The 12281-nt window shown below is 41.9% G+C and overlaps 1 protein-coding gene across 3 annotated transcripts in view; it reads right to left on the bottom strand.

Moving 5' to 3' along the window:
• Positions 1–4437: 4437 nt before the first annotated feature.
• LOC126109593 (uncharacterized) overlaps positions 4438–12281 on the bottom strand; it is a 92407-nt gene continuing 84563 nt past the window's right edge. For all 3 annotated transcript variants that reach the window (XM_049914632.1, XM_049914631.1, XM_049914633.1), the window contains 3 exons: positions 11325–11504; positions 6466–6696; positions 4438–4703 (listed from right to left, as the gene is read on the bottom strand). In XM_049914632.1, the coding sequence (XP_049770589.1) occupies positions 4556–4703; positions 6466–6696; positions 11325–11504 (559 nt within the window). In that variant the 3' untranslated portion in view covers positions 4438–4555. The remainder of the gene's footprint in view (positions 4704–6465; positions 6697–11324; positions 11505–12281) is intronic.

Genomic DNA, 12281 nt, shown 5'->3' with positions numbered 1-12281 from the left:
CTACATTGTTACAATACATGAGTATTCCTTCATCTTATCTGTTGTTCTGTTTCCACCAATCATCATAAATGTTTTTGGCGTAGTTGTCTAATTGACGATTCGTGCTTGCAAAATGGATATCGGGGTTCTGATTAATCCCATAAACATTACTAATTGAAAGATCAGAGGCCATTTGAAATGTTCTTCGATATGTTTCATCCCTTGTTATGTGTTTTAGCGTCAATCCAATACAATGGACACACAGTACTTTTGCAACACTTCCACAGTAGACAAAGTCCAACCTAGAACTCTGCTGTTAAAAGGCTTTGCACAAGGATGCGACTTAACAAAAAAAACCTCATAGGTCATTGAGGGATTTTTCCAACCAGTAACTTTTGTTTATATAATTCCAATTAAAATTTACATCGTAATTAATGTACTCTATTTCTGTTAGGGTCAAAATTTTTCATAATGATAATTTTATATTTGTGTTATCTATAAATAACAGTTGTTACTTTAATTTTAGTAATTTCATTCAATGCAAACATATTATGAGGATGTAAGAATTTAAAATACACGACATTTATTTCTGGTTGATCATTTTCAAATGTTTAAACAGCCAATAATATTACTTACAAATATAACAAAATATTTAAAAAATGTAATACATAAACAATAGCAAAAGCAAACAAAACTTTCATAAAGAACCATAACTTACATTGTTTTCAGAAGGATTTTATACTGGTCCTTTCATGTTGTTGTTGTTGTTGTTGTGGTATTCAGTCCAGAGACTGGTTTGATGCAGCTCTCCATGCTACTCTATCCTGTGCACAGTTCATCATCTCCCAGTGCCTACTGCAACCTACATCATCCTTCTGAATCTGTGTAGTGTATTCATCTCTTGGTCTCCCTCTACGATTTTTACTCTCCACGCCGCCCTCCGATACTAAATTGGGGATCCCTTGATGCCTCAGAATATGCCCTACCAACCAGTCCCTTCTTGTAGTCAAGTTGTGCCACAAATTTCTCTTTTCTCCAATTCTATTCAATACCCCCTTTCATATAAACAGCAAAAGGCTAACCCAATATATCACACATGTAATATTTTTGTACTGTGTCGTATACCAAAGTGAGTGCAAGACCTTGTCCAGGATCATTACAAGTCTCACGGGCAGCACATATCCTGTGACAGGGAAGTTTCCGTAGTGGAAGCGCATTCTCGTAATGGACCTTAGATGTTGACTGTCGTGTGACTGATCCGTAATCCACAATCTTGTGGGATGAGCAAATTTCTGCTCTTCTTCGTATGTGTTGTATTGCTTTGCTGTAAGTTCTGTGATGTGGTCAGATGCACTGAAATTTTGAATTGCTATGTGCTGTGATGAAATTTCATCCAACACCTGTTGTGTATTAGTTAGATGCATGTTTCCGCCCCTCAACACTGTTACAGGGTTGAGAACTGAGATTACAGTTAATGACTCACATATGATGTGCATCTTGGTCAACTACAGCAGTTCCTGCCCGCCATCCATGTGGAGCACGTGTTGGTCTCACCACGGACTTTTAAACTGAGCCACACACAACTGATTTCATCAAAGTGTACGGGCCTGAAGATGGTGTTGACGCAACATCGAAACTAGTAGTGAAGTAAATACAGAATCTTAATTACAACTGGAGGAATTTCATTTTTAATAAAAATAAAATGTTGGTTCTACTACATCCGTTATTGTCAGTTATCACCCACTGTGTTATGTTTATTATTTTACAGGTATTGTTTGATTTTTCTTTAAAGAAATATGAGTACATAGCGTACAAACTGCCAACGACTGCCATAATTTTCTTCTTCTTATCGTCCATACTTTCCAATATATGAAATACTTTCGAGGTGCAAAAATGTACTAGGATAAATAAAATGTCTATAAAACACCGCACTGTACAATGTACTTGTGGTGAGGCAGTCGCAATTCCTGAAATCCATCACCCGTGGCCTCTGGCCTGCCGAGGAGCATCGCAGTCCTGGATGTGAGGATAAATCGTGAAAATCCACCGCATTATGCAGTCACATTTTAAAAATGCAGTACATAAGTACTGTTGACGACTATTCAGGCTGCTTTAGTTTTATTTCTAGACCATGCCCTTTTAGACATATTATAGATTCAGGTATATCTTCTGAAGAAGGCTCAATTACTTGGGCTGAAGCCTAGGTAAAGGTTGGTTTCATTAGCGCAATCGAGGTTGGTAGTTTCTTATATATTATGCAATTGAAAAGCCTGTGGCACCAGATGTACTGTGTGGCCTGATACATGGTGAAGAGTGCTGCTGCTAAAGACTAAGCAGTGTTATATACACTGATACCAGGAAACATCGGTGCCAATGACAAAGGCACACCTGACACCACGATCAGTGTACACAAAGGTACTATCGCGAAGTTCTGTGCGAAGGTTGTGAAACTGAAGGTGATAGAGTGAGGTTTGCTTGGTATCCTTAGAAGCAAATAAAGTCCAAGGTGAACACGGGCCACAGTGTGAAACTGAGGTGCTGAAGGGTTGACACCAACCAGGAAAGCAGCAGATAGCATGAAGTTAAACTGCCGGAGCAAGATCCGAAAGCGAACTCCTGTGGAGGTGGGGTGGGCAATGGAACACAGCTTTAGGAGGGGTGGGAAGGATGTTCCTCATTTCAGGGCACAATGCTAGATAGAGCCCAGACGAACCTATATGGGAGGGATTTTATGGTGTGGAAGGGATGGCAACTGTCAAAATGCAAGTACTGTTGGTGGATTTAATGTGGGGAGATGGAGCCTTCCCTTCGAAGGAAATTTAGGTGTATGAGCTAGAGAGTTTGGGGTTTGAAACACATTGGGGAAGGAAGTGTCAAAATTGCAGCAAGACCATGGGCTTGAGGCTGTTGATGTATAGGGACATGGCATCAACAGAGATAAGCAGGAATCCAGGAGGTAAAGAGGTGGGGATGGTGCAGAGTTAGTGAAGGAACCGATTGGTATCTTTGACATGGGAGGCTATATTAAGGGCAAATGGTTGAATATTTTGTGTAATGTGTGCCAAAATCCATCCTACGGGGGCACATTAACCAGCTAGAGTGCAGCATCCAGGATTGTTGGGTTTGTGAATTTTGGGGAGCATGTAGAAGGTGTGTGTGTGTGTGTGTGTGTGTGTGTGTGTGTGTGTGTGTGTGTGTGTGTGTGTGTGTGTGCAGTGTCATAGAAGTGAGGAGGCAAATGGATTCTAGCAAGTGCCTACGGCTTTAAGTAGGGATTGGAGGTTATGTTGTGCTTCTGGGATGGCACTCTGGCAGACTTTATAGGTCAATCAGCAGAGGCCTTCCACCAGAAAGTCATTGTGACTCATCATGAACAGTGGCACAGGCTTCATCTACAGGGAAGATGACTAGGCGAGGATCTGTTTTTGTGACTGTGTATGGCCGTCTTTACCTCTGCGGAAAGGATGGTGTACGTAGGAAGGGACCTGGGGAAGGATGGTGAGGCCAAGTTGGAGATAAGGAATTCCTGAATGTGACCAGGGGGTGGTTAGGTGTGGAGGATCAGGTCTGGATGGTAGTATGAACTGGGAATTATATTGGCTTTGGTTGGAGGCATTGATGGCAAGTAGGTTTTTCCATTGCAGGGATTGGGAGAAGAAGAGTAGGTCTTTGAAAAGTCGAATGTGGTTAAACTTGAGTGTAGAGCAAAAGAGGTGGCCCTTGGATAGAACTGAAACTTCGTGGAACTGAGAATTTTGGTGAAAAGGTTGATGACAGCGTTGTGGGATAGTTTAAGCTCTGGAACTGGAACGTTGGCTGGAAGTTTTAGGAGCTGTGGCAGGTTGAAAAGGCCCACTAGGTAGGGTCTGGGTGCTACGAGGGATCGACCAACGGGGACACTGTGGGTGGGATAGTGGTGCTCAGAGGTGGCTGCAGGATGTCAGCTGTTAACCTGTTAAAAAAATTTTTACTTTTGGGAATCCCTTTCACAATGAACTGTTTTTCCATAAAAGTAGTACCAATAATTTTGCCATTTTCCAACTACAGAGATTAGCTACGCTCACTTAAATGTCTTGTATTTTCTTTTTTATAGGCAGCATGTAATATGCTCATATTTTATCATTTGATGACTCCTGTAATACGCACATCTACAAAGAGGCACTGCGTGAAACCTTACTCAGTCCAAGCTATGTAATCCAAATATAAAAATATTATTTGGCAATTCCTGTTTGGTATTTAAACAGTAATTATGCAGGTCAGTCAGCATCCAACAGTCCGAAAATATAAACCTGTGCGAGTGAGGCCCTAGCTGGGATATCACGCGTAGAGGAGGTGAACTTTGTCATACTTTATGTGAGGTAGCTTACTGACCTGTATCAAATATTGAAGATCCTGCTTGCTGGAAAGGTGATGAAAGAGAGGAACATTGGGTGGCAACAAATACAAAGACATTGCAAATCAAGTTACTATAGTGTTATGTACTTTATTTAACTTAAGGTGCATCAAATCCATTAACAGCAGATGGACATTCAGAGAATAAATACCAAGAGACATCAAAGACATAATTATAGATCAGCTAAGCAACAAAGTTGCGAACAAAACTTCTTCCATTGTCTGTTGAATACTCGTGTGTCAGTCGAAAAGTAGTAATGAGTTTGAGCCGAGGCATGCTACGTAGCAGCTCAGAGAAAGCATTTCCTCCCTCATATGCCACATGTAGCTCCCTGTTAATCGAGGAGAGAGAAAAAGGCATATTAGAACAACACTTGAATTTCTATAATTTGTTAAAACTTATTTATTGTAATACTCACATAGAGTACACAACACCAACTCTCAGTGTTGTGTTGTAAAGGGGGTGCCAAGGAAATTTATCAGGATATCTGAAACTGGTGAACTGAAGTCTCCGTAACTTCAGAAGCACACAGACCAGCCAATAGTATTCTGCATGAAGTTCTATAAATTCTTAGTTTGTCATTTTGGATAAAACATTAGTTGACCATGTAAGCGGAAGCCTTAATGTCTCATACTAAACTGCACTGGCTCTGTTGTTCTAAAATACTTTGCAGTGTTCTTAAGACATGTCTGAGGGAATGGGCAATGCAGCGATCAAAAGCTGCACGAAATCTAGGAATCATATTCACAGCTGAGGATACAGCTAAATTTTTATCGGGATACGCACTGGTAACAACTGGACCTTCCACTCGATGCTAGCTGTCGCCTCTGCTACCCGAGCACACTCTCCGGACCGATTCGAAGTTCCACATGTCACCACTGTGGTCTGCATCATATGCTTGCATTCCCATAATTTCCCTGTATTCCTCTCCCTTTCACAACTGCTGGGTAGGAGAACAATCGTCGGTAAGCCTCCATACGATGTCTGACTTCCCATGTAGCAGAAAATTATATACTATCTGATTCTTTTTGGTATGCACATTCTTAGAATTCAGTGGCACGCTGCAAGATTTTTTACCAGTACGTTTGATTAACAGGTGACTATTGTGGAAATGCTCCGTCAACTTGAAGCACAACCCGTGGAGCAAAGATGACATTCTTTTCTCGAATCACTTAAGAGTTTAGAGAATAGTAGTTGCAAAAAATTGTAGAACGATTCTACTGCCACTGACATATCGTGTAATGTATGTAGATGGTGTAAGGACAAATGCACACGATGGTCAATGGGAGCTGGTGATCTGCACCCTTAATGCCGATGCACAGCTTGGTTTACTGACGAAGCCCACTTTCATTTGGACGGGTTCATCTATGACCAAAATTTGTGCATTTGGGGCACCGAGAATCCACATTTTGCGATCGAGAAGTGTCTTCACCTTCGACGGGTGATCGTGTGATGTGGAACTTCCAGTCGATCGGTGCAATATTCTTTGACGGCTCAGTGAGTATCAAATCGTAGTGAAGATTTTGGAAGACGATTTCTTCCTCATTATCCAAAGTGACCATCATTTTGACAAGATGTGGTTCGTGCAAGACTGAGCTCGACCCCACCAAAGCAGGAGAGTGATGTCCTGGGGAAGTACTTTGGAGACCGTATTCTGGCTCTGAGGTACCCAGAGGCCACTGACACTGGCCTGGATAGGCCGCCAAATTCTCCAGATCTGAATGTGTGCGACTCCTTTTTGCGGGGCTATATTAAAGAGGTGTACAGCAATAACCCCAAAACCATTGCTGAGCTGAAAACAGCCATTCAGGAGATCATGAGGGCATCAATGTTCTAACACTCGAGTGGGTCATGCAGAATCTCGCTATTTGTTTATGCCACATCATTGCCAATGATGGCAGGCATATCGACTGTGTCAGAATATCTGTAGTGATGTGTGTGCACGGAGTAGTTTTTAACAATTTTTTGTTTTGTTCATATACTTCAATAATTGTAAATCGCCACTGTGTTTTCACACAGGGATAGGTGCCAAATATACACACACTGATTAGTACTTTACTCGTGCAGAGGACAGATGCAGCAGTACTACGCACCTGAGCTTCTTTAGTCTGCCAGGAAATTCACGGAACGGCACAGCTCCGATGTTGGAGCTGTGCACAATATCCAGGCACCGCAGTTCCTTCATGTCCAAGATCCTGCGAAGGCTCGGTTGCAGCACAGACAAGTCGTCGAGTGCCCGGAGGACCAATGTGTGCAGAGCTGGTAGCTGTGATATAAAAGCCATGCAAGCTCCACCCAACCTTTGGCACCCAGAAAGCTCCAATCTGCAAAAAACAAAACGTAAAGGTACCAAAAAGTTAATTACACATTGTGAGAGCTGTGACTGTCCAGTCCAGAAGAACTGGTGGTCTCCAAACCGTGGTGTGCAGAGCGACATCCTGTCAGCTGGTGGATACTCAGTGGCGAAATTACAGTAACAGAAAACTGCTTTGCACATGTTAGTTTACTAATTACTACATTCCCAAAAATAATTCCAAACTGACGTGTGTGTTGCGATGACATTTGCAATGAAACTGGGCAATGCTACACTCATTTTGAAGTTAACAAAATACACAACTTACTTAACTATACGATACACCACTTCATTAAATAATGTGACACTGTAATGCCACACACGGGTCTGAGGTTTCCGAATTACTACTAGAAAGTTATTTATACTGTGTACACGTATACATCCATATGAAATGTTCCTACATGTAAATGATGTTAACTGATAATAATTTTTATACCTTGTCGTTTCTTTACAGATTTTCTTTATTCTATTACATCTGTTACTAATGTTATCAATTACTAAAACTTTTGTATACAATAAACGAAAAAGGTAAGACAAAACTGCACTGCTAGACAGACACACCTAAATACATTTGTTTCCTAGACAAAATCACATACACTCGTCACTCACTGGCTATCACTTTTACAGTTTTAAGTCTACAACAGTGCATTTCTGACCTGTAGTTCTCTGGGAAAATTTTCTGAATTTGAAGTCCTCTGTCCTGGTCTCAACTTATCAGCTTGTTTCATTCCATCCTATGTAATATAAAACAGAACAAATTAACATACATTAATAAGGGAAGCGTGTGCACGAATAATGCTGTATGGCACATTTTGCAGTTTTTAGGAAATTGACAAAAATTAATTCCACAGAATTCTTGCGAAACAATTTTATAGCAGATATGTATTGTTTGTACATACAGACTCTTGAAAATACTTCATTGTGCTTTTTAAAATTGCACTAAGCACACTTTTTTTTTTTGAAAATAAGTACGTATTAAAATGGGAAAAATACTGTATAGCAATGAATGGGCAGATCATTCTGTATTCTACTGCAATGGTGAAGTTGTCTAGAATCTAAAAGTTGTAAGAAAGAAAATTATAACAAGACATAAAATACTTATTGTAAACTGATTTCTTTGGTCCTCAAAAAAGTAAGAGAACACGAGCTTTTATCAAGTTGAGACACACATCTGTTACATAAAACTCAGTCATAATGTCCAAGGGATCCCTTTTCTTCTCTTTATGAAGTTTCAGTGCCCCACTGTAGAGCAGTTCGAAACCAGAAGGCAATGGAAATTTTTTTTTAGTTGATGTTCAAAACCACATTTTAGAACAGCACGTGTGTCCATGACGCACACTTACATCTTACAGGGTCGTCACTACACAGCTTTGATCTGAGTACATCAAAACTTTTCAAACCATATGGCTTTCTTAAAACCAACTCAATGGATCCCATGCCCTCGATGGGCAGTTTTTAAGGACTGACAAAGGATTCGGCAATGACATACTTCTATCCAGAAGGAACCATAACTCTTAACACTTTCTTTCTTTTCTTGATCATTGCGATGTTCCAGTCGTTACGTAGGAAACTGTGACTTGAACATAACTTCTGATGTATTCCTGTAAAGTACATGCATCAAAATAAGTTTTGCCTCACCTCGGTTCCAAGACTTCCGGAACCCGTACATAAAATTGGAATTGAGATCAACATAAACATCATTTCCGTCCTTTTTATTGCTCATGAAAACCACACATTGCATGTTGTACCACCCTACAGTGAGACCTTGAGGCGGTGGTCCAGATTGTTGTACCTCTAATACCAAGTAGCACGCCCTCTTGCACTGATGCATGCTTGCGTTTGTCATAGCATACTATTCAGAAGTTCATCAACGCACTGTCGGTCCAGATTGTCCCTCCCTTCAATGGCAATTCGGTGTAGATCCCTCATAGTGGTTGGATAGGGTTCATGTCTGGAGAACATGCCGGCCACTCTAGTTGGGTGATGTCATTATCCTGAAGGAAGTTATTCACAAGATGTGCACCAATGGAGGTGCAAATTGTTGTCCATGAAGACAAATGCCTCGTCAATATGCTGCCGACACGGTTGCATTATCGGTCAGAGGATGACATTCACGTATTGTACAGCTGTTATGGCACTTCCATGACCACCAGCAGCATACGTCGGCCCCACATAATGCCATCCCAAAACAGCAGGGAACCTTCTCCACCTTGCTGCACTCGCTGGACAGTGTGTCTCATGCGTTCAGCCTGACCAGGTCACCTCCAAACACGTCCCCGATGATTATCTGGTTGAAGGCATATGTGACACTCATCTCTGAAGAGAACAGGATGCTAATCCCGAGCGGTCCATTCGGCATGTTGTTGGGCCCATCTTTACCGCGACGCATGATGTCATGGTTGCAAAGATGGACCTCGCTGTGGGCGTTGTCAGTGCAGTTGCGCATTGTGCAGCCTACTGCACACATTTTGAGTCTTTACACAACATCCTGTCACTGCATGAAAAGCATTATTCAACACGGTAGCGTTGCTGTCAGTGTTTGTCTGAGCCATAATCCGTACATAGCAGTCATCCACTGCAGTAGTAGCCCTTGGGCGGCCAGAGTAAGGCATATCATTGACGGTTCCTGTCTCAGTGAATCTCCTCCATGTCCAAACAATATCACTTGGGTTCACTCCGAGACACCCGGACACTTCCCTTGTTGAGAGCCCTTCCTGACACAAAGTAACAATGTGGACGCGTTCGAACCAAGGTACTGACCGTTTAGGCATGATTGAACTACAGACAACGTGAGCTGTGTACCTCCTTCCTGGTGGAATGACTGGAAGTGATCGGCTGTCGCCCCCCTCCGTCTAATAGGCGCTGCTCATGCAAGTTTTCCGTGCCCATTTTTAGGAGGGGCCATCCCATCTTTTAGTTTATGTTGAAGAGCTTGTATTCATTGTTGGATAATGCAGAATATTTCAAGCAATGTTCTTTGACACACTTCTTTTGACAGGACTTTGTATTTGAAAGTAGCTCCTTTCCATGAAGTATCTTCTGTCTTTCTTTCGTCTGGCTGGCACATGTATTTCCACAGATTTTATCCAGTAAATGGACTCGTACCATGACATGATATTCTTTCGACAGCTTTAACTTAATTTCCAGTCTATGTTCTCGCATCTTTCTTTTGAGGATACTTCTGGATTGCATACACGAGCCTGAATATGCAGACAATATCATTCAACTGGATTCCAATATTTCACATTCTCTTTTAATAATATAGCAGTGCTCAGATTGAGCATTATACTTTTTCATTGATGATAACTACAGAACTGTAGTTAATTTTATTCATGTTACATATTCCTACTGTAATGTTTTCGGAAAATTCAAATAATGTATGTTGCCAGAGCCATGTACTCCACAGGGCACATATGCTACTCTATATACATACATCTTTTTACAAAACCCATACAGCATTATTCCACTCACATGCGGCAGAGGCTGTTTCACAGGAACTAACTTTCCTTTTCACAATTTATTTTGCAATCTGGCATCACAAAGCCTATCGGTCTTAATATCCTGCCAATTACTGATGTTAATTTTCTGTTTCCACGCATTATTTGCACATTTCAAACCACTGACAGTAAGTGTCGCCTCACTATACTCAGCCATTCTCATAACATACAGCACTGTTCACACAGAGGAGCGAAAACTGTTTAGTGCTGCCCTCAGATAGTAAATGGATCAACTATTACAGCAGGTGATGTATGCTACATTTTTCTCCACAATTATATAAAATGTCAAAATTTGCCATACAGCATTATTCGTGCGCACGCTACAATAAATGAAAACTACCTCAGCTGCGATACTATGCATTTGTCGTGTTAGACCAGTCTATCATGACTGGGTTGGCAAGTTACGCTTAAGTCGTGACACGAATGGTCTGTCTGCTGGATGTAATGTTAAAGACCAAATCGAAAAACACCCTGCTGACTGCCGAGCAGAAGTATGGCGAGCAAACATGTCACATACATGCAGTAAACTCAGAACCAGCAGATTCCTGTTTCCAAAATGATATTTTCACTTTGCAGCAGAGTGTGCGCTAATAGACAAACTTCCTGGCACATTAAAACTGTGTGTCGGACCGAGACTCGAACTCGAGTTCAAGTCTCTGTCAGACACACAGTTTTAATCTGCCAGGAAGTTTCATATCAGCACACACTCCACTCCAGAGTGAAAATCTCATCCTGGAAACGTCCCCCAGGCTGTGGCTATGTCTCTGCAATATCCTTTTTCCAGGAGTGCTAGTTCTGCAAGGTTCGCAGGAGAGCTTCTGTAAAGTTTGGATGGTAGGGGAGGAGGTACTGGCAGAAGTAAAGCTGTGAGGACGGGGCATGAGTTGTGCTCGGGTAGCTCAGATGGTAGAGCACTTGCCCGCAACAGGCAAAGGTCCCGAGTTCGAGTCTCAGTCCGGCACACAGTTTCAATCTACCTGGAAGTTTCACAGATTCCTGTTAATTACTCTACAGAAGGAGCCTGTCCTGGCTGCCTCTGGCAGTTACTGTGAAATTTAACACCCGTGGGACCTAACATTCACCAGTCAGATATACTACTCACATTTCCAAATGTTCCAGACGGTTGATCATGGCCAGTGCTCTGTCAGTAATTCTCAGTGAAAACCTCAACCTCAGTTCACGCAGATTAGGACAGCCCTCCGATATGGCAAGCACTGTGTCGTCCTCGAGGTCACTGGCAAACGGCAGCTGCAGCCGTCGGAGCTGTGTCAGACATCCGGGCCTGGAATCGCAAAAAAGAAAGATGTATAATGGAGTTTCGGGTAGGACTACGTACTCCACAAAAAAATGTGGATGTCTCCACTGATGTCCACAGAAAGAGAAAGTGCGTCCCATAAAGAATGCAATTTATAAATTGAGCAGCCCTTTCAGCTTGTTAGGTAGCTGGACCTGAAATTTAAGCGACTGTTACCAGTCGGTACTGCAATTACCTATCGTCACAGCGAGTTGGCATTTGCGCTTATTGGTGTCAGCTAAAATGGAGCGATACACGACGGACCGACATGTCAGGAGTTTGAAAGTGCATGTTGAGTTCGGTGAATGCTATGCAGAGACAGTCTGAAGACTGTAATTTTTGGTAGGCAAAATGCACCTATGTGTCAACAGTGCAGAGACTGGTGAGGAAATTTGAACATACAGGATTGACAGAACATGAAGTCACCTGGACATCCAAGTCCACGTCCTCGTTCCCATCGTTCAGTAGATAATATCACTGTCGTCAGTGAGAGCATCACTACGAGGCGTTCTCGAGGGTCGGCCGTTCCGAGAAGCAGTTTGTATCAAATTTTAACAAAACACCTGCATTTGCATCCTTCTACAACCCAACTAACACGAGAACTGTAACCGATGGACCGTTTGAAGTAACGAACATTTTCCGACTGGATAGTCACAAAACAAGAATTCGATAGCAATTTTTGTTACAAAAATAATATTCAGTGATGAGGCACACTTCCAGGTTAATGGTTATGTGAATAAACAAAATTTCTGGATTTAGGGCACG

This window comes from Schistocerca cancellata, chromosome 12 (assembly GCF_023864275.1).
Source record: "Schistocerca cancellata isolate TAMUIC-IGC-003103 chromosome 12, iqSchCanc2.1, whole genome shotgun sequence".
Classification (NCBI taxonomy): Eukaryota; Metazoa; Arthropoda; class Insecta; order Orthoptera; family Acrididae; genus Schistocerca; species Schistocerca cancellata.
Note: the sequence above shows the minus strand (reverse complement) of the source record. Positions and strands in the feature narration are given on the sequence as shown.